Here is a 22,187-nt window from a genome sequence, read left to right on the forward strand (position 1 = left end):
ACGAGCCCCCAAGACAAAAAAAAAAAAAAAAAAAACGGGTTAATGTTTCAAAGTGCCAGAGGCCCAAATGATTTCAAGGCCTGTAATTCGGAACACTGGTAAATGGCAACCCCAACAAATTCCATAGCTGCAAAGGCCGGACTTGAAAACAAATACTACTTCATTTGCCTTCACAACAGAGACTTGGATCTTTGTATTTGGAGCACAAATGCTTTTCTCTCATGCAGGAGGTAATATGAGGCCAGGTTGAATTCTGTCTGTTTCTAGGCCGACGCAGGCAAACTCACCCATTCACCTTGTTAGGAAAGCCTTCAATCCAGGGAGGACCTGCCACGGGCTTAAGTTACATTTCAATAAAACCTGTTAATCCTCCATTACTGAAAAGGACTGGAAGTCCTTTCGGAGAGAGATTTTGAGGCCCCGTGTTAATATAAACATTTCGGCTTAAGTTCATACTTAGACATGGCCAACAAAGAGAAATTTATGCAAGGCCATAGAAGACACCGTCTCTTCCAGGCTCTGGTTTCAGAGGGATCTACTGCTTATAAGGGATTACTGATTGGCTGTGGTTGCCATGGTAATTTGCAGTTAATTTTACAGAAGAAAAAAGGTTAAGTTATGGTGGTCTCAAAAAAGGAAATAAAGTGAGAAGCAGGGCAAACCTGCTCAGGGGTGCGAAGAAGCATATTCTGATAGATTCACACACGTTACATGGATTTTCATCATCCATTTTAAGCGAAGACGCCCTTCTCTGTGCCGTCATATTTTGCATATTACATTTTCTGTCACACTTTGGTACTGAGGCACAGAGCAGTGTCCCATCTAGGATTGAAACCCGCAGCCCTGTGCCCCAGAGCCCAGCACCTGAACCAGCTGTCCCCATGCGGAGTGCATTCCGTGCCCGGTCTGGCTTTTAAGGTGAACAGCCAGCCACCTGACTGGGGCTGTTGAGGCCGTTACCTAAATAACGCTCTCTTCAGAAAGGGGCGTAAATAATAAATTCACAGGCATTAAATGGAGGCACTCGGAACACTTTGTTATTGTTATGTCTGGTCTGGGACAGTTCTATTATGAGCGATAACGTCCAAATAAACTGCCCCCCACATCCACCCCCCGTCACCTTAGGAGGCCTTCCAAGAAAAATGAACTGGCTTCAACACTTATATCTCACAGCAATGAGAGATAACATCAATGCACGCAACAATCTGGGATCTTGTATGACTGGAAGGATGTGCCGAATATTTCTGAAGGCATATTTTTTGGGTTCAAAATAGAACAGGAGAACAAAGGACATTTTTCATGAATTCTTATCACACAAAAGCATGATATTTGTTTTGTATGGGACTGTGAAGAAAACTCTTTGTATCCTGTTGGCAACTGTCTTCCTTCCATCTTGGTAACTCTTTCAGAGGTCTTCAACCACAATTTAAATTCATCAGGAGGGCTTATAAAAATCTTACAAAAATCCATCTCGTTTTATACACAAATGTGTCATCAATTGGGAGTTTTTTTGAAGCCGCCATGCTCTTGTGGGAGGAAATCTGAGGAAGAGATCAAGGCTGGCCTCCTGTAGAGATGCAGGGTACCTTTTCCTCCCATGCAGATGTAGTCTATGGCTGCAGCTCTGCCAGCCCGGGCTCTTATCACTGCGAGGAGGCCCTGCTGAGAGGGGCATAAGCACACAGCTTACAGCGTGAGTCACAGTGACCTTGCGGAAGGCTTATACGTGCCTTGACCGGGCCAAACATCTGTCCCACATGTGTCCTTCACTCACCCAGGATGCTTCCTTTAAACACCAGGACCGGCAGGTGTTGCACTTAGGGGTGGAGCTAGTAGGCGAACATGCGGATTGGTGGACTTCCCTTGTTTAAGATCCTGTACACTCTCTATACATGCAGCAGCGCAGCAGGTCTTTTTTTAGGACTCTCTTCAATGTTCTTTTCATTATGACGTTCATAAATCAGAGGGCACTTCTGTTCTCAGTGTCTCAAGGTCCTCGTTCTAACAGCGGCTGAAACACGCTGCAGTAAGTACAATAGCGTGATATGTAAAGGATGGTTAAGCTTGCCTGATTCAGCATTGTGCCAGACAGAGATGTTGGTAACTGGATGCAGACACCCGAGCGTGGTTTAAGCCTATCATTAATGAAATCCTATCTTTGTGCATTGTATGGACATGCCTGGTACAGTCTGCTCTTTAAGTTGCTGTGAAAGGCTGACTCACCTAGCCTCCAGCTCCTGTAAAAGCAGCACTGTTTTTGTGTGTGTGTGTGTGTGTGTGTGTGTATGTGGATTTGTGTGTCTGTGTGTCTGACAGTTGTAGAGAAAATTTGTGATGACAAACCCACCTTGTGTACTGCAGTCTGTGTTGAAGTCCAGTGGATTCAAGTCAACAGTTCTGAACAGCCCAACACAGGAAAGTTTTGGTTGTTAAGGAGTAAGTGTACCATCTGCATTTACGCTCCTTTAAATTCCTTTAAATTGCGCTGAAACGTAAGGGATCAATTTAAAAATCGCCATACAACTTCACACCTCCACAAATGGTAAACAGATGTTTCTCTTTAAGCATATCTCTGCTTAAAACAGAAATGGTGCAAAGAGAAAAACATACACGACTCATGTCCTACGAGCCACAAAATCTTTAAAGTCCAAGTTAAAGTTACTTAAAGCAACTTGAAGTCCAAGTGGCGTGTTAGTCAGAGCACCAAACACAAAGGGTTGTGCTTTTTTAAACACTGAAAGAGGACCTTATTTGTAACTTTTGCCAGGAAATTTGTTTTGACCATGACTAGTGCCACCGTGGCTAAAAGTGTCCCAGCATATGATAGCCCTATTCATTATCATGCCCTGCAGGTCCAGCCTCTTGGTCACCTGGTTATGACATCAGACAGCTGAGTGGGCTGCCTTTCATCGGCATAATGATGGGAATGGATTAAGGGGACCCTGCCCCCATACTGAGATGAGCCCAGCTTCAGAAGTTAAGCCGTGTGGTGAGAATGCTGCTCAACTGACAATTCTGAAACAAGCAGTTAAACTCCACCTGCAAACCAGACCTAAAGCTGGGGTGTTTTCACAGGACAGTACAGCAGAATAAATATTGCTCCATTTATTTTTAATATTAAAAGCACTGAAGTGCAACAGCTTGCTCAGGCAGTCAAAGGATCGCTCTCCTGCCCGCAGGGCGAGGGCTGGAGTGAGAAATGGCTACGGACAACAAAGACAGCTGCAGCCAGCGTAACCGCAACCACTCCCGACTCTGATGGCTCCCGTTCTGCCGGAGCGGTCGTCTAGCGGTGTGGGCTGAGGAATGCGGAGAATGCGAAAGAGCGCGGCGCGGGTTCCACTCACGCAGCTATGCCAGGCACTCCGGCCATGCGCAGAAATCGCTAAGAAGCATCTCCGGCAAGACCTTCTCCCTCTCCACCGGGCAAAAAGAAGCCGTTCTGTGCGCGGACAGGCAAACGATGGTCAGAAACAGATAGCGTATGTTTCAACTCCCGCTCAACGCCATCTCAGAGACGTGGGGACTGGTGCTCGCAACCATGGAGATGCGGTTAAACGCGTGTCATTTGGGTCAGTTTTTGGAGCCATTTTTTTCTAGGCGACCCAAACAAACCGTTGGCAAGGACCTACCCCGTCCTGGCAGAAGGCACCTTTCCCAGCTATTCAGCGCCCCTAAATGCTCCTATTCATAATCTGGGGGGGTGGGGTGGGGGGGTCACATGGGCTAAGGACCATTCACAGCGCACATTGGGCACCTTAATCGACTGGCTGGGAAAGAAGACAAAAGCCACATTCAGATGGCCTTTGTACCTCCCGATCCTTCCCGGAACATTTATACAAACTCATATACAAAGAGGGGGTTTAAAGCAAAAGCAACACTGAGTACATCATATCATCAGTTTTTCCCTTCATCAGACCACTGTGCAGCCATGCATGCATGCCGATGGCTGGTGTCTACAGTGCCCTAGGGCTGAGCGCTGGCTTATGACAGGCACTCACCTGCTGCTGTGGCGTTCCTCATCGTGTGACACCGTCCCCTGCCTCAACAGCACGGCAGAACTGACAAACTGACTTCACTGCACGAACCCCCCGCGGACACAACAAACCCTGCTGCAGGGAAACGAGGCAGACGTCACTCACACAGAGAACCTGAAACAGGGCTTTACTGTCCAGATCCCCAGGGTCCCTGAGTTTCTTTTCCACCCAAACAACTCAGAACTCACTGAAACTGGCCACTATGTTAATTGCTGCAGTTTAACCAGTTCAACTGCTCCTCCAAGCTGAAAGATTATTACTCACTGAAGGAGAGCTGCCCTAAAACATTTCTCTCCAACTTCCATCTGTCGTAAGCAGCGCAACGGACTGTAATGTCTCCCAGACTCCTGGACGGGGGGGATGTTGCCTTTGGGCAAACACAGGGATCCCCAGGGTCAAATAATGTTATCATATTATCTGTATGAATAGGGCTGTGTTACTCATCTTTGTTTGGCCTTTCTCGCTGCGCTAACAGCTGCATTAACCAAGCAGTGTAACTGCATATACAGTAACCGGCCCCTGAGTGGTTTGAAGTGGACAAACCAGTTATTCCCCCCAGATTTCTGGTGTAACCTAAACCTCCCCCGCGCACAGCTGCGGAGGCTCAAAGCCCTGCCGTCAGCACCACGCCTCCCTTCCACAGGGCCCGCACTGCCCAGAGACCGGATAATGGTTTCCTTAAACTCGAGGAGTTATTAATACCCACGGACTGGTAACGGGAGTGCCCTGCGCTCATTAAGAAGCAGCCAGTTCTCTCTGTCGCTCACCACTGGGGCAGGCTGCTGGTCTGTTGGTCAGCTGCCCCCCCCCGACAGGGCCGCAGGACCTGAATTCCTCTCTGCAGTCAGGGAACAGATTATACCAGGAGCTTTTCCAATCTCTTCAGTACCTTCTGTCGGCGTGTGACCGTCCCACCACAGCAGTGACACCGGCAAACACGGTGTCTGAGCTCTGCTTCACTGAGAACTCCCGCAGTGAGGCTGCACGTTTCGTTATCCATCGGTGGGGCCGTCAGGTCTCCAGCTTCAAGCAGTCCCCACAGATCTGTGGCCTTGTTTGAAAGCCCGTTCTGTCCCCCTGAGGTTGAGGGGTGCGCCGTTTCCCTTGTGTTTCAGTGGCTGCGTTCCTGGCTGCCTCTCCAGCACCCCTGAGAAGAAGAGCACTGCCCCATTCTCTGCTGCAGATAAACAGACTGGACCAGGGGGGTGCAGCGGCCACCCAGACTTCCTTTAAATCCCTCCCATTCCCCATCCCAGCACACTCGTGTAGGTCTGGCGTCCGAACAACTGTGTCCCTGACCCAACTTATTATCAGCCTGCCAGCTCCCACAGGACCCCTGTGAACTGCGCAGGCCAAAGGGCCAAACACCAATCCCACCCCTCTCGGTCACCATGACAATTTGGAAGCCCGTCACACAACCAACCCGCACCCACATCCCACTCCTAGTGGTATGACCTGCATTGAAGGGTTATGCCTTGGGACAGTCAACAAAACCTCAGGACAAACGCTGTGTTTACACAACAGGCCACTCGTACGCACAGTCACACGTCCATGGTCCCTGCATGGTCTACACATGTGAACCAGCCTGCTGCCCAAAGAGTCCAAAATCACAGTTCCACCACTAACACTAAAGAGTTCCATAGTGGCATTTCTCTTCACTGAGCTTATTAAAATAATGGCATACCACTACAGTGAATGGTGTCTGACATACCATCCTCGTTGCCAGCACATGACCTCTTCCTTGTTATGTGTTTGTCCATCTTGGGTTTCATTTCTGTTGTACTGCTTTCCAGTTTTCACCCTGCTAGTCTAGACACCTATCATTACTCACTAAACCGGACTAAGCTGGGGCCAGCTTCAGGTGAATCGGGTACAGCCAGGACACTCAATGCAAAAGAACAGTGTATCCGAAAGAAACCGTAACAGGTAAACTTTGGTAGCGTGTTGCTGGGAGAACTGTTCTCATAGCCAGAGGTTTGCCAGTTTCAGCCCCAGTTGGCACAATGCCAGTATACCCTCCAGGGCACCATTACACCGTGTACATATATCCAGCACGATTTAGGCTATGTGCCACACCGCCCTGGGCGAAGGGGCCTGATGAGAGAGCAGCAGCAGTGTGGTGTAATGCTAAGGAGCAGGACTAGCAACCAAAAGGTCACTGGTTGAATTCCCCGACGGGGCGCTGCTGTTGTACCCTTAGGCAAGGTACTTTACCCACAATTTCGTCAGTAAAAATATCCAGCTGGATAGATGGATAAAACTCTAACCTATGCAAGCTGCTCCTGATAACAGTGATGGCTAAATGACTGTAATCTAATGTAACGTAAGGAGGGCACTGGCACCAGCAAACAGCCTGTCCTTCTGCCGTGTGCCACAGCAATTGCTCACAGACACATGCATTTGTACACAGTGATATTAATAGCCCAGGAACATGCATGACACATCACCTCTTCTCAGGGTCATATTCATAATTATGAATAGACGCTAAGCAACAAATGGGTCTTGCGTGCGCACAGTTGCATAATTGTGCCTTGTTTTAAAGGGGGGTGTTGGGAGGCTAAACAAGGATGTCCTTCTCTATGATAATATGACTGAAGTTGAGACAGCGGCATCGACTTTGCAAAGGACATCTTCCAAATGTACTGAACTACTGCACACTGAGTTTATTCAGATCCCACATAACTCAGCAGAACAAAAATCCGTTTTATTTTGACTGAAAGAGAGCCAGGACAACACTATTCAAACTATTTAGGAGAGCCCCCTCAACAGTGGCCGTGGTAGGACAACAATCAGACAGCTGTGATCTCTTTGTTCGGCGGCACAGAAACCCCTTTGGTCCAACTGGTTCAGATTCTGAATACTCGTTTGTTTCTGTCATTAGAACCGCCATTAGTAAGAAACACTGAAAACAACAAGCCCAAAAATGAGGCTTTTTTTATAAAGAGTTTGAATTGACGGCACCGGGCACGACTTGATGAGCGGTACAAATTATGTCAAAATGCTCTGCTGTGTATTGTCAGAAAATACTGATGCAGGATTTCATGAACCGAAAGCACACTTGAAACAGGCATGTCACGCAGCTTCATCTGTACTTCCCTACAGTAACGATGTTATCTGTACACTCTCGAACTGACTCAGAGCGCAGGGGACGGTCCTGGCAGTTTTCCGCAAGGCTGCACAGAGGCATAGGGTAAACAAAGAGCCAATCTTTCTCTTTGGCAAACAAAGCCAAATACCTGATGGCACGGCCGTGCACACCGCTCTAGAGAGGAAGACTGGCAAAGCCGACAAAAACAGCATGTTGCAAGTGACTGTACAAAAACATCATTTGTAAAGCAAAAGAGCACCGTTTCCATAACAGGATATGGGACAGTACACAGGTCAGACTGGGGGAAAGATTTTCCTCAGCCAGCCGAGTGGATCCAAACAAGGGTGTAATCTCACATTCAATACCACTATTTCAAATGTCAATTTTTCCTTTGGACAATGCAAATAGAAGCTGTCGGTGCGCTGGCAAATAAACCTGCCGTTTAAAGCATCGTTCTGCACGGACATTTAAATCCGTGTCCACTGACTGCTTAGAATCGGAGCCCGGCGATGCCAGTGCTAACCTTTCTGAGCTTCAAAAGAAACTACATAATTACTTCACCGCACAAAAGAGGACAGCATAAAAGGGTTAAGGATTTCTCCATATTAAAATCCTCTCCCCTCTTTCCAAGTCACCTACAAAACCTCCCCCTCATGCCTTTAATTTAGTCAAAAAGAATGAGAGCAAACATTAACAAACTATCCCCCTTTTAATGCCCTGTACATTAAAAATGCCGTTCCATTAAGATCCTTACCTTCCCCGGTTGTCATAGCGTGAAAAGCTCCTTCTACAGACGCAGATCAGAGAGAGTGCAGGGAAAACGTCTCTTCAGCTCTCTCACAGCCTCTCTCCGCACTCTAACACACCCCCCCCCCCTTCCCTGCGAGCCTCCTCCCCCCCTCCCTCTTCCCTCCGCTAGTCTTGTGACCGCACGGACGACAAACTGCCACCCTGCTCCAAAATAAGAGCCTGTGCCGCTTCTCCCTCTCTGTGCCTCTCTGCACGCACTCCGACGCTGCATCCTGGCCCGGGATTCCGCTTCACTGGTCCGCTGGCATCCCTGGCCCCGCCGGCCACTCGCTGCGGGCGCGGGGGGGGTCGGAGCCCGGCCGAAGGGCAGGATCACCCCCGCCACACCACCGCATGTCCACGTTAACCTTTCGATTCACGCAGGAAATGAAACGCCGACCACGAAAGGAGAGGACGTCCTGGACACCGGTCGGTTTCTGAAATGCACGTATCGAGCACGCAAGTGCCCTTTATGGGAATTTTTTTTTTTTTTTTTTTTTTAAATGGTTGTTTTGTTCTTTTGGGCCACGCTGGACTTTCCTTAACAACATATGTGCCAGTAGTTCAACTCCAGCACTGCTGATAATGTGACAATGTCAATACCAGTTTATCAGTCATGAAGAATACCAGCAATGAGAATCCATACGTTTATGGTTTCATACTGATTATGCTCTGGGATTTACATATTTTAACCAGTGCTGTTCCTGGTACAGTACCTCTACACGGTACAGCAACCACATTCAGTAGAGCGAATGACAGATTAGTGGGCCAAAATGAGGGCATCCAGGCGGGCAAGAGAGAAAGCCAGTTGCACCGTCAACCAGAGACAAGTCCACAGAATGCATCTGTAAGTCCAAGTGTCATCTGCATCTATGTTTGCACTGACAGCGGTGAGTGAGTATAGCGCCCTATAAGCTTACAGCCCCATAAAATGTCACAGGCTGACACGATGAGAATGAGTTGGCATTTCACAACACGCAAAAAACAACGTGGATGCACTTTAGCCACATTGATTTTCCTGTTGTATTTTCAGAGCCACTGCCACTTCACCATGTGTTTACATCCAGCATCCACGCAACATGCACAGTCTACTCTCTAAGCAGTCCTCAGGGAATGCCTTGTTCAGCGCTGAATGGGGACTCTGCCTGAAGCCTTGCCCCAAAGAGACGGCAATCACATGGTTAAATGCGTCTGATATTTCATTACACCCTTTGAAACTGGATGTTCAGCTGAAGTGTAGCTAGCCCGCGTGGTCAGATCTGAGCTCCCTCATGATTTAAGTTCACTTACATAATAAAGACCGGGATTTAGAGTCTTATCTTTCTCCCAAGAAGCCTGCCTTGAAAGTAAAGCCGCTTGACCGTGGTCATTAGCCCCTTCATGTCCCAGGGTCCTCAGCTTCGGGCGGCGAAAGTGATATGCCAGCAACAAAGAGAAACGGCTCTGATATCAATCATAGCAAGCTCAATGCCACTGATCCACTTTTTGCCCCGGGACAAATATGGGCTGGCACTCGTTAATTGCGATCAAATTGAGAAAACCAAGGAAACAAGGAGTAAGACTCCATGAGAAGGCAGAGGAGGGAGGGTCCTGCACTCTGTTTTGCAGCTGGGAGCATTATGACAGCAAAACCTTGTATCCTGGCAACCAAAAAAAGAACTACGAGAGGTTATAATAAAAGGAACTCATTACATTGTTTTGGGGGTTTGTTTTTATTCCAGAGATGCTTATTACTTCCAGGAGAGCTTCCCTTGACCATGGAATGGACTTAATCATCCTTTACACAAATGAACTTCCCTTCCCCTATAATCAAAATGTAATAATCATCACAATGATAAATATCCAATGAATACCCAGAACAATACACCACAAAGAGCCGAATTTCTACATAAAGTAAATTCAGTGAACTCATGTCCCCGCGACATGCAGCTTTTTCCTCCAGTCTCTTCTCATTTACACAATAAGGTAAGTTTTCTCCGTTTTCATGTCCTTGTGTCATTCTACCTGCAAATACCTCCTCCGTCAGCCAGACCCAGTTAGAGCCAGCTCCGTGGAATTCTGAACATAACAAAGCCTGGGGTTCCAGTTACACACAAATGCTGTGAGAAAACTGCAAACACACATACAAGCACACCAACTCCCCCATCCCCTGACACACACACACACACACACACACACACACACACACACGCACGCACGCACGCACGCACACGCGCACGCGCACATGCACACACACACGCACGCACGCGTACATGCACACGCGCATGCACACGCACACGCGCACACACACGCACACGCGCACACACACGCACACGCGCACACACACGCACACGCACGCGCACGCACACACGCACACGCACACACACACACACACACTCTGGACAGGGCTGAAAAAAAAAATCATTCTCTTGAAACCGTTCCTGTTGAAGCTGGCAATTTTTTCAGCAGCACTGTTAACACGCATCCCATCTATATGCCGTGTACTCTGAGGGAACACGACATCTGTGGGCCAGGATACGCCCACTTCCTGCCTGAGAGGCTGTCACCTTGACCCTTGTCTCCCTTCTAAAAACACAACAGGGGCAGCGAAAGGAAAAGAGAAAAAAGGAGCAGGAGAGAGAGAAAGGAGGAAGCACAGCAAAAGAGAAGAGACGGAAAACAATTGCCAAGTAATTGGGGAGGGAGAAAGAGAAGGGGATAAAGACAGGGAAGGGGACAGAGAGGGAGAAAGGGAAGGAAAGGGAAAACAGCTCCTCTCCTTCCCGCATGACAGCTGGTTGGGTTAGCCACACTTCTACCCAAACTCACACAGGAACCTGTGCTGCTTCTCACAGAGCAAGAGAAACCAGGTAGAACGAGACACTGCTCCACAAACTCACCACAGAGGTGGCACAAAATGGCATCGCCAAACTATATTTATCCGTGTCCTGAATACCAAGCAGCAGAACTTCAGGGAATGAGTGCAGATGAAAGGGAAATCTCAGCTCCTCTGTGTGAGTCCTGTGAGACAGGCTGTTTACTATACCACTCGCTTTTCAGACGAATTAGACAATCAGATTTAAAAGACCTGGCGGGGGGGGGGGGGGGGGGGGGGGCTCTTAATTTGTCTGCAGTTGCTGTTTTTAATCTGTCTCCCATGAACAATCAAGCTAAAACACCAGACTGGAAACTATCACACTGCACGGGAGGTAAGGGGAGGGCTGTTTTGTGTTGCCGGTGTATCTTTTCATTAGATCTGGAACGCTCCTCTCTGGATCGCTGTGACCTTTGCCGACGGGGCCCGATTCCTCTGCTGCGGATCTCTCTTATCAGGCCATCAGCCCGCCCGTCACAGTGCTCTCCCAGCAACTGCAGCCGCCTCGCACCCGAGCAACAGCGCTGGCTGACAGGGGGGCATAGGGGAGCAAGCCATCCACTCGAACATCATCCCCCACCCACCACACACACACACACACACACACACACACACACACACACCCTAGACCAGGTGTGGCAGCGGCTAGGAATGACACAGTTTCCCCACTCACCTGAGGCCGACGACAGGATCATGTTCCCAGATCTTTGGACTTCGTCAAATTTACTGAAAATTACATTCAATCTGGAGGGAGACAAAGAGAGGCAACAGGATCAGGGCGCTGAGACGCAGGGAAGACAGGAGGGCTCTCCTTACAGCAGAGCAGAACAAGGCGGCCTGGAATCTGTGTCCAGTTAGGAAACACTCCGTTATGAATCGGACAGAGGAAGAGCAATGAACTTAGCTGGATCCTGTATTCAGGAGGGCCAAGAAAGTCAATCTTTGTTGGACTTAGGTTCAGATTTGCAATACCACGAATACAATGATACGTCATGTGTGAATGATGACACCAGGCACATCCAGGAGACCCTGGTTTAGTGTCACACGCTGTTTCCCTAAGAAAAACCACAGGGGACGAATTCTACAGGACGCAGAGGTCATAGGAGATGTGGGGAGGGTGGCCTGAGGGCCACTGTCACTCAGTGATGACATCGTTGGCACCTGAAAGGTGAAAACTGCCCTACTCAGCACCACCCCACTGTGCACAAAAGGTACACTTCAAAGCCCCCGAGAACGGGTTTGAGCGATGGGGGATGTGCGACATGTCGTGTAAAGTGAAGCAGTCTGCTTTCCACAAAAAGAGCTTCGCCAACAGATATAAGCTCTGAGTCTCTGGGACAGGCATTCTCGCCTGGTGCTCCTCGAAATGAGAAATTGATTTTATTCAACTCCACACATTAGGGAATTCAGCTACTGTGTTATCCGCAGCAGTGTATGTCTGTACAAGACAGGTACAGAGAAAAGATTTTAAATTATGCCTAACACACTCGATGCAGAGCTGAAGCAGCACCTCACTGAAAGACAAAACTCAGTCTGATGGTGATGGTATCTAAAACTTCACATTAGCACATCTGTAATCTTTTACGTGAGAGATGCCATGCTGCATGGCCTCGCATGTTGACTACTGGATCAGCAAGAGCAGGTTTTTAAGACTTATTTTTTGTAGCAGCAAGTGCTCGGATGAAGGCCGTCAAGGGTCCATTCACAGGGGGTACCAAGGGATTACAACGTCAAGGAAAAGGCTGTCACACTCAAAAAGCACTTTCACAGGATCAATCTCCACACGTTTTTTTCAAAACCAATGACTGGCTGTGTGCTCAGATTTACGGCCTACAAGAGGTGCTTTCTACAGCATTCCCTATTAAATTAACAAGGAAGGCTGACACGTTGCAACCCCAGTATCTTCACATTCTGTGCATCACATGCGCGCTGCAGATGCAAAGGTTGCGACATTGGGCAGTGAAGAGCACCTGACCAACCAACAAGAATAAGAATCACATTTAAGAATGACTGAGTGAATAAGAGTGACTTTGGGATTTTAAAACTGTTTACTGCTCAATATTTCTACCTACCCTGACATTAAACTGCACTGTGGAGAGTCTGTGGAGGGAGCCACAAAGACTTATCAGAATACAAAGTCCTTAATCTATTTTTAATACATTTTATAGACAGCTTTTCAGCTGATTCCCTTGTTTATCCATAAACAAGGCCGTGCTGCCTAACTTAGGAAACTATTCGGAACATTTTCAAAAGGAAACAGCAGATTTAATACTTGAATGCCAACTGCAGTGAAGACACAGTATTCAGATCTCTCACCCAGACAACACAGCAAATGCACTCAGAATCAGAGTAAAGAAACATACTGGTGTTGTATCCGCTTTAACAGCACTGTCGCTCTTAGAAATTGGAATTTCAACTGAATTCCTTAATCTTTATTTTAATTGTGTATAAATTACCTAAAGGGTTTACTATTTGATTTGCATACAAAGACAGTGGTGGGCGCAAGGCACAGACATGCCCATCCAGGAAATTAGGTAAATCTAATTTTCAGTCCTGTGCCCTGCATAGTACCACTAAATTAGCTTAACGAGGCCTGATCTGGTTGAAATCAGCCTCCGTTTAGAGCTTGGTAGCGGCCCTTTTGTTCACCTGGGTGTGAGATCTGAAATCCTGAATGAGTAATGAGACATAAGTGGCAAGCTGCTGCCTCTTAGGACGTCTGACTCGCAGTGCCCCCTGCAACGGCCAACCTCTCAGCACAGGCTTGTCCTGTTGCTGGGAAATCAGGAATGTGAGCAGATCAAAGCGGCAGATGTCCGCAGCACCCCTGGCTGCTCCTGTATTGATTAGAAGGAAGAATTTATTAGCTGTTCCTCTTTGAGTCCTGGGCAAGAGAGTGAAGACAACATGTGCCTACACACACGAAGCGAAGTGTGTATGAGGACCTTCTGTTTGCAGGGCCTATTGGTGGCAATGTGCCGGCATTGTTTGTGCTGAGAAAACTGGACATTTGAGGTGGGGAAGCTTCACGTAATGCCTAACAGACCGAGCTCACGCTCGACTTTGGCCTGAAGGGCAAATGAGGGACTTGAAAGCGGCCGTGTGTGACTAAACTGCCAGATTACCCCTGTGAAATGTGCTTTATGATTCGGCCCAGCTGTTCTTCAGTAAAGTGGCACGCTATCGCATGAGGCGTAATCCAATCATTTGTATCAGTAGAGGAGTAATTGAATAAAGATGTAGAGAGACATGTGTCCCTCTCACAGTAAGAGCAAACAGGGTTGTACTCATTACCCATGGGGCTTTGCTCCCAGACACCATCACCCAAAGGGCAAGGTGACTCTGGGTCAACAGAACAACATTGAAAGCGACCATGCATGCCAAGGAAATTTTAGCAGGAAATGATGCAAATTGAAGTGCATTACTCCAAATGTGCTCAGGACGATATGTTAAAATGATGCTGAATCTTATTTCCAAGACTGCATATTAGAATTGCGTAATTACACAAGAAAACAAAAACAGCATGTTCCTGTAACAGTTTTCTCAATTTATCCTCCTCATGATCTGGGGGTGGCGGTGTGGGGGGTTTTGCAACAGCGTATTACCCCACAACAGAGATGTCCTATCTACTTTACACAGCATAACATATGCATTGTTTTTCTTTACCCAAAAGTACAGCTGAGGAGAGGCAGAGCAAAGCAGTGTGAGGTATGCAAACAACCCCGGTGCTCCTGTACTGGTGTCACATGGTGTGGAGGATGAGGGGGCTTACCGTGATTGTGGCAATCCCTTTTTACTGAGATCCATCCGCACCCTCTCCCCCACATGCCTGTAGATTTCTACAAGGCAGTTCATGGCCCCGTCTCGCACCTGCAGGGGACAGAGTAGAGCACACCTCAGCTTAGCCCGAGTCTGAACAGCTCCTACGCTCAAATCCTTTCATTCTCAAACTTCGGGGCTGTGAAATTGTTCATTTCCCCCAAATTGGTCTTGGCCTGCCAAGGTTAGACGCTGATGATTTACTCATTTAGAGATGGTAGGGCAGATCAGGTGTACAAACTTTGTGAAATGAAAAAGAATGTGAGGGAAAAATGACACACATGGAACACATCTGTGAACGTTAACTGTGACATATAAGTTCATCAATCCACTTTTCCTCCTGGGCCAAAAAGTGGATTCTCTCTTTCAGCAGGAAGTCTGATTCACCACATACAAAACTAGACAGACAACTCAGCATTCAATAATCCAAACGATTTCACTTTCATACTATACACACACCTCATATACTGTATAAGTACCTTTCTGGCAGTAACCACTTTTGTCAGGGCTTTAATCATAATGAAGTAAAATCCCCCTAAACGCAGATATTCCAAGTCTATAACAGTGCTCAAATGCTTAAAAAAGCATGGGAGTAAAACAGTGGGAGCTCCACAGATCCAGAGCTCTGTTTCACTGGAGGATTGGTCCTTGGGTAGAGCTTCCTGTTACAGACAGGAAGTGCCATTCCTGTGATGACAGATATCTGCTGAGGAGGAAGGAGGCGGTGGTGGGGGGGGGGGGTGTAACTGGGTGTTTTGCTGCTGGCACAGAAAGTGCTAAAAAACAGTCCACCTGGTGTAACTGTTAAAAAGTTTTTTTATGTCGTGTCTGGCCATGAGTGGACACAGAAGACCCCTCTCTTGAAGCAGTTTTCGCTGTGGTTGGAACCAATATGACACAATAAACCAGGATGTTAAGCTACGCACGCAGAGCACAGCCACACAGCGGTGGTCTTAATGCCTGAACAATGCTGCAGGTTTTATTCCCACCTGGTGCAGTCATTATACACCTCGATACTCAACTAGAGTTTCTTCACAGAAAAAATATTGATAATTACAGACTGATAATTTATGGAAATCAAAATTTGTTTCCCTGAATAAGGGTGTCTACTAAAATAACATTTTAAATTTTCCTCAAAACATGACAAAATTAAATAAGATAATCTAAAATAGTTGGCTCTAAAATAATTGATACACAAGTATTTCATATATTGTGTGTGTGTGTGTGTGAGAGAGAGAGAGAAAGAGAGAGAGGAGAGAGACTGCTTATGGTGTGACTTGTTCTTGACAGTATTTATCTATTTTTGCACAACTTCCTGATAGACAGTGCGTTAAGGCTAACATTACCAGATAACGGTCACCTGATGACTATTTTAAAGCATTACCTTAAATTTGCCAGCAGATGGCACTGCGTTTCTGAATGCATTTGTGACTGCCACCAGGGGGCTCCATGAACTTCCATGAAATAATGCATCTGCATTTTACTGCAAAGAGCTGCCTCAGAACCTTTTGTGCTCACAGTGCACACAGAACTCATTGTTCATCTCACCGGACAAAAGAGCATCAATTTATATGAAACATAAGCTGTGGATGAAACCAAAAGAACATACCTGACTTGTGGGATCTCCTAATAGATTACATATATGGGGTACTATTTTGCTAAGGGTTAGGCCTTGGGCTCCATATCTGAAAGGCAAAAGAGAGAAAGACATTTCATAAAGCATCTGTACACATTAGCGTCTATGGCAATAATGACTTCATTTCCAAACAAGACATTGTATTAATGCTTGCAATAATGTGAGACAGGCAGAAATCGAACATTATATCCAATGAGTCATTCAATTTTGTGGAGAGATTCATTAACTACAAATATTACTGCCATTCCCTCGTAATAAAGCATAGCAATAAACATGCTAAAACCAGAAGACTTCCAAGGATATGTCAAATAATCAGAGGAGAGTTTACACTGTTTCAATCCTACAGAAACCCTGACAAAACAGACGATTCTCGCAGAATATTTGAACTTACACATTTAATGTGGCAATAAGGCAAAGACAGACTCCTTCTCTGGTCCTGTTATTCTTGTGTTTGAATCCTCCCAGCATTCGGTCCCAAACATACTGCAGGAATATTCAACAATCATTTTCATTTCCATCATGACTTCTATTGGTTCACATCTCAATCAATGCTTGTTGTATGAATGTTTCAGAATCACGTCTCCTTACATTTCTGTTTTGTACATATCTTCAAACAATAATTCTCAATCCAGCTTCTCAGACAATACATTCATATGCATATGATTATTCTGTTTACTTCTTGTAGGACATAACTGGCTATTGGCCTGTAAAAAGACAGCCAATGGGCTGTAACAGTTAAAATGCAGGGCTTATAAACTTTAGATTCAGGTTCCAGTCCCATACGCCTGAACAGCATCAGTAAATATCCAGCTCTGTAAATGGAAATTTTGTAAAATAACTGAATAAATAAATATATTTCGGCTAAGCAATTTACCCCCGAAAACTGTGTCTGTCAAGCAAATAAATAACGTAATGTTATGTACTTCACTAGGGAATTTCTGTTCTATCAGGGGGTTGACTTAGTGTTTAGTTTGCCCCATTTCGCCTGGCATAGAAAGGGCATTACCTGTGGGTTGGCAGCCTGCTCCATGATCTTCAATAGCAGAGTCTGATCCTGATCTCGTACTTGGTCTTTAGCGTCCCCTAACCGGTCTATCAAACTGGGCAAAACTAGGGGACACAAGCAGGGGTGAGACAATGATTACAAAGGCAGGGAGCAACACCTACCAACTGCAAAGAGGCCACTCATTCGAATGAGGCAAGGTGTGAACAATGTGTCACCTGGCCTTGTGTAGCACAAAAAGTTTCAAATAACAACCCTATAAAAAACCCTTTAGATTTTAGCTTCATTTAATTCCATCAACATTTGTTTAACTTCTGTGAAATTAGGTCCCGTGGCACTGAGAACATGTGATGTCACCTTACCTGTTCCTATTTGTGTTCTAAAGCGGTCCTGCAACCTTGTCACTAAGGCAGACAGAATGTCCATTCCAAGCAAAGCCACCTAGAAGAAGAAAAACAAAAATATCAAAAAAAATAAACCAACTTATCATAAATAGGCAATCATCACATGAACAATTTGTATTATGATTTGAAAATTATTAAACTAATCTCAATTTGTCATACTTCAGCCTTCAAATACACTATTCAGATATCAAGTGCAAAGGATTGTGGGTAATATCACCACTTCTGCATTTAGTTATCATTTATTGTGGCAAGGGGACGCTGTACCTCCCTGAAACCCTGCCAACATTAAATAATACATATCAAAGCTCAAGAAATGAAGCAAGTCTAATTTTATTTTTACAAACCATAAACTGAAACACTAGTGCTACATTAAAGTAGCAATCCACACACATTTTTTTCTAACCTTCCTCGTCTTGGGGTGATGCGGGCTGTTCAATGAGCGTATAGCGAGAACAGCCCTGCTAACACCATACCAACACATCCGCATCACCTGGGCTTTCCAGCTCAGGCTATGGTGCAATTTTTGGAACCCTAACATACGTGTTAACCAAATGAAGCGTTAAATGATAATATAAGCATGAAATGCTGCCATCTAGTGGTAACATTCCACTGTATATTGAGGTATTAGGGAACCATGTTTCTGCAACAAGAATAATTTACAGAAATGTCGAAACGATACTTCAAAGTTATTATACAACACACTGTAAACATATAAGACGTTAACAATTTCGATATTGCATTTCATTCACCATATATATAAAATATATATTAAAAAATTTCCTGTTTAAACACCACTACTTGAGTGCTTACTTTACAGTCTGCAGCAATGCCTAAATCCCTAATCCTGATTCTTTTGTTCTCTGACAGCAGGGAATTACTGTAATTAGGAGGATGACACCTCTGAAACAAAAGCCTGGGGAGAGCAGAACTGAATCATCAGCACGCACTGTGCACATTCCTTACAGGAGATACACTAAAAGAGGTTTAATATTTGGTTCTCTGCTCGGGATATTAAAAAAAACATTTTATAAAATCCGAGCCTTCTCTTTTAGCTGTTATCCAGCAATATCCACAGTGAGTTTGGTTTAGAATTAACAACCCGTGGCAGCACACACACAGTCTCACACACACTCACTCACCCACCCACCCTCTCCCACCCAACCTTTCAGACATGCCCTCTCAGACACACGCCCTCCCCATCCCCCCTCTCACAACCCCCAAAAACACACAGTCGAACACACACACACACACACACACACTGCCCCTCCCTGTTAGAGATGCGCGCACACACACACACACATACACACACGCACACACGCGCAGAGTCTCCCAGACTTGGTTATCAGCCAGCAGTGCCAGGGGCTGGGTGCCTACTGCAGTGCCGCCTCCCTGCCTCTCAGTGTTCGCCTGACAGAGAGCACGCGGGCCAGGCCTTCCCGGCCGCCTGCCCGATCCGCTCTCCAGCCTCCACGGCCTCTCCCCGGGACAACCTGCCTGCACAGACAGTCTGCATCGGACCTCCCCCTCCCCGCAGACAGACAGATGGCTGCGCGGCCTCCCTGCACGTCCAGATAAGCCCCGAGAAGGAGCGACTTCCCTACTGTAAGACCCACCGTCTTCCTGCAGAGCCTCTCCTCACACACGCCAGCACATATGTCAGCAGACACAGAGGGGCCGCAGTCCTGCTGCCTGCACACCACCACTCATTCATTTTTCCTTGTTCCATTTCCCTTCCGCACTTTTGGTTTTGAGTGAAAACCGGCGGCAACAATGTGCCATGGCACAATCGATCCCTTCCACCCCGTCACAACGAAAATTGATCCTGTCCCAAAGCATAATGACACAGCTGCATGGGCCGGGCACACCTTGCCTGACACGGGATGATGAAACGAACAAAGGGGCCGTCTGCATATTCCGGTGCTGACGCAGCCTAACGCGGCAGCACGCCACTTTAGAGACGGTCCCTTGAACATTAGCACAAAAGAAGGTTAATTAGGAAGCAGGCGCTGAAACCTCTCCTCCTCTGCCTGCTCTGCCATTTGCAGCTGGTGGATTACTGAGATGCTTTATTTCGGATTTGCTGGCACGCTCCTTCACTCCTTCTCCTCCTCCTCCTCCTCCCCTCTTTGCAGGGGGGGGGGGGGGGGAGTTGACAACTGCTGAACTGGGACCGGTCCCAGCCAACGTCACTGATAAAATAAGCTCATGGCGGTCCCCGCGGGACCCTCGTCCCCATTACTGTATGGCGTGATCATCCCGAATCTACAGGGCTGCATTTCCAGGCCACCGCAGCTGAAACAGCAACCCGACTGGCTGCCTGGGGGTCACACACCGACGGAGCCGGCGGTGGCCGCTGCCCTGTATCACTGGCACGTCCCCAAAAAAACAAGCTGCCTACTGCAGCACAGCGCCCCCTTCTGGCCACTAAGTCCCCTGCTTTCTGGTCGTTCCAAAGGACAGACTGCCCACTGCCACCTCCTGCCATCCACATCAACTGTCTGCACTTTTTCCCTTCCACTTGAAGAGCATGTAAATCCAATCCCCGATTTCACATTCCTCAGGCTCTCCCACTGAGCGAAAAGCCCTGTATTAATTATAAAGAGCTTTCCCACAATGCAGCAGTTTCCATGAGTCAGGGGAACAGCTGCAGCGAGTCGCTGGGGAGTGAGGCATCGGGAACAGGCCTGGGCAACAGGAGTGCATCCGTGCTCAAAGGAAGCAGTTTTACACCCTGTCATTTACGCTGTGGCATTTCTTCAGTTCTCCTCTGAAGTGAGCACCTCTAAATTACAGCCCAATGTGTAGGTACAGTGCCCCCAAGCACTGACCCTGGATCAGTGTCAGATTTACTGCACGGAATTGTTGAAGGTCGGGTTTTAAGGCTGGCTTGTCTGATCTTGGTTCAGTGCCGAGGGGGGGGGACTGTCTACACAGAGCCCAGTGCAGACAGGAGAGAGACTGGGGGTTGCAAGCCTCCTCCTCTTACACCACAGCGCTCTGGCCACACAGTGACTCAGCGAGTGTGGCAAGTACCCAGGACCTCAGGGAGGGCTGTGCGGGGAGCGGCTGTGGATCAGCGCCACACAGAGCCATTCCGGCAAACACAGACGATCGCCCTTCTCCAGCCCTACTCCACAGCAGCGAAGAGCAGAAGCCAGACACTCTGTCCCCATTTCCCACCTCACCCCACAGAGGTCGCCAGCGTGCCAGCCCCTGCCGTCACTACACACTGCAGGCGCATACAGCCCACACAGACATCCGGGGAGGGGGGGGGTGATGTCGCATGCTGCCAGATGAGCTGCGCATAACGCTCCTCCGCAGCACAGGGGCGTGTCCCTCCCCGCCCGGCCCCCGCAGAAATTTAAGGGCCGGGACACGTCGGGATTAGCAAGCGGCTATAAACCGCAGCGCAGCCGTAGAGGGGATGAGACACTAAAGGGTTTAGCACTCCCTCCGCACTGTGTGGTCGTCCACAGCCGAGCTATTAAAAGCTCGCCGCCGCTTACCTGCAACAGCCAGGCTAGGGAAGGTGCCGCTTTCCCCCAGAGGGGACACTATAGCCAGGGCATCTACACTTCAGCGTAATTACACTGCCGTCACGTGTCAGACGCTCCTGCTAAACAGCGGTGTATCTGAACTCCGCCCACCCAACCTGGCCCAGGCAGATTCCTGAGGCTCCAACAGTGATGAATAAGCTGTGAACACAGTGTCACGGGAATAACGCTAACATCTCTCTGCTGCTCATGGGACAGCGGCCTCAGGCTCCTTCCTGAAACAGTCACCGGGGTGTGATGCGCTAACAGCGGGGATACAGTGTGCTCCGCAGGAGCCCCGGCGGGACGGCCGGCCCGGTTCACCACCGAGAGGCATTCGCGGCATCAGAACAGTTATCAGGCGCGCTGCAAACAATGGTGCTCTCTTTTCCAAAGGCGATCGATCCGTTAGGGCCCCGCCGCTTAACCGCACAGTGCTCAGAGACACTGCACGCGTTTACATGCATGCAGTATCCAACACACGCCGTCCTGTACAAAATGTAATCAGAGTACCCTAATTGGGCTTATGGGTTAAACAGAGGAATAGCTCGCATTTCTTTTTGTGGGTTTCTCATAACCAGCTGGCTCATCTGAGTTATGCTTACCGGAACAAGATGTTTGCATGACTCAGCCCATCTTCAGTACGCATCAGTATTTGGGTTAACATAAGAATATAGTGAATAGTAAATTGAAAATTCAAGTCTTACAGATATTCTATTAAATAGATCAGGAGTTGTGTTCATCTAAATAGCCACACCCCTTTTACTAAGACACACCCCCTCACAATGTACTTCCTGTGCCATCACACATTTCCCTGCTGCTGCACTGCTGTGACCAACCAGCTATAGATGTGACTCCATAAGATGCCAGGCAGAGCGCTGACACACACACACACACACACACACACACACACACACACAGTCACTCAGACACATAGTATGAGTGGCAGATGTTTTGCTTAGCAGACAATCTAAGCCTAATCCCCTTCAAGTCGCCGCGACTGAAAATGACACACAATCACTGC

The 22,187-nt window shown here is 47.6% G+C and overlaps 1 protein-coding gene and 1 non-coding gene across 15 annotated transcripts in view; one reads left to right on the forward strand and one right to left on the reverse strand.

The window, feature by feature from the left end:
- The window catches only part of clasp1a (cytoplasmic linker associated protein 1a), a 93,258-nt gene that overhangs the window by 49,910 nt on the left and 21,161 nt on the right, over nt 1-22,187 (reverse strand). For 13 of the 14 annotated variants that reach the window (XM_036544993.1, XM_036544991.1, XM_036544992.1 and 10 more), the window contains exons 3-8: nt 17,589-17,667; nt 17,230-17,333; nt 16,615-16,706; nt 16,197-16,272; nt 14,541-14,638; nt 11,442-11,512 (exon numbers count right to left, since the gene is read on the reverse strand). In XM_036544993.1, the coding sequence (XP_036400886.1) occupies nt 11,442-11,512; nt 14,541-14,638; nt 16,197-16,272; nt 16,615-16,706; nt 17,230-17,333; nt 17,589-17,667 (520 nt within the window). Of the gene's footprint in view, nt 1-7,879; nt 7,974-11,441; nt 11,513-14,540; nt 14,639-16,196; nt 16,273-16,614; nt 16,707-17,229; nt 17,334-17,588; nt 17,668-22,187 lie in introns of those variants that run through there. The other variant, XM_036545005.1, reaches the window with a different exon arrangement.
- On the forward strand, nt 18,032-18,161 carry LOC118789599. The gene has a single exon (XR_005005461.1). It is a non-coding gene; the product is annotated as a U4atac minor spliceosomal RNA (small nuclear RNA).

The sequence above is a fragment of the Megalops cyprinoides genome, chromosome 14, assembly GCF_013368585.1.
Source record: "Megalops cyprinoides isolate fMegCyp1 chromosome 14, fMegCyp1.pri, whole genome shotgun sequence".
Lineage (NCBI taxonomy): Eukaryota > Metazoa > Chordata > Actinopteri > Elopiformes > Megalopidae > Megalops > Megalops cyprinoides.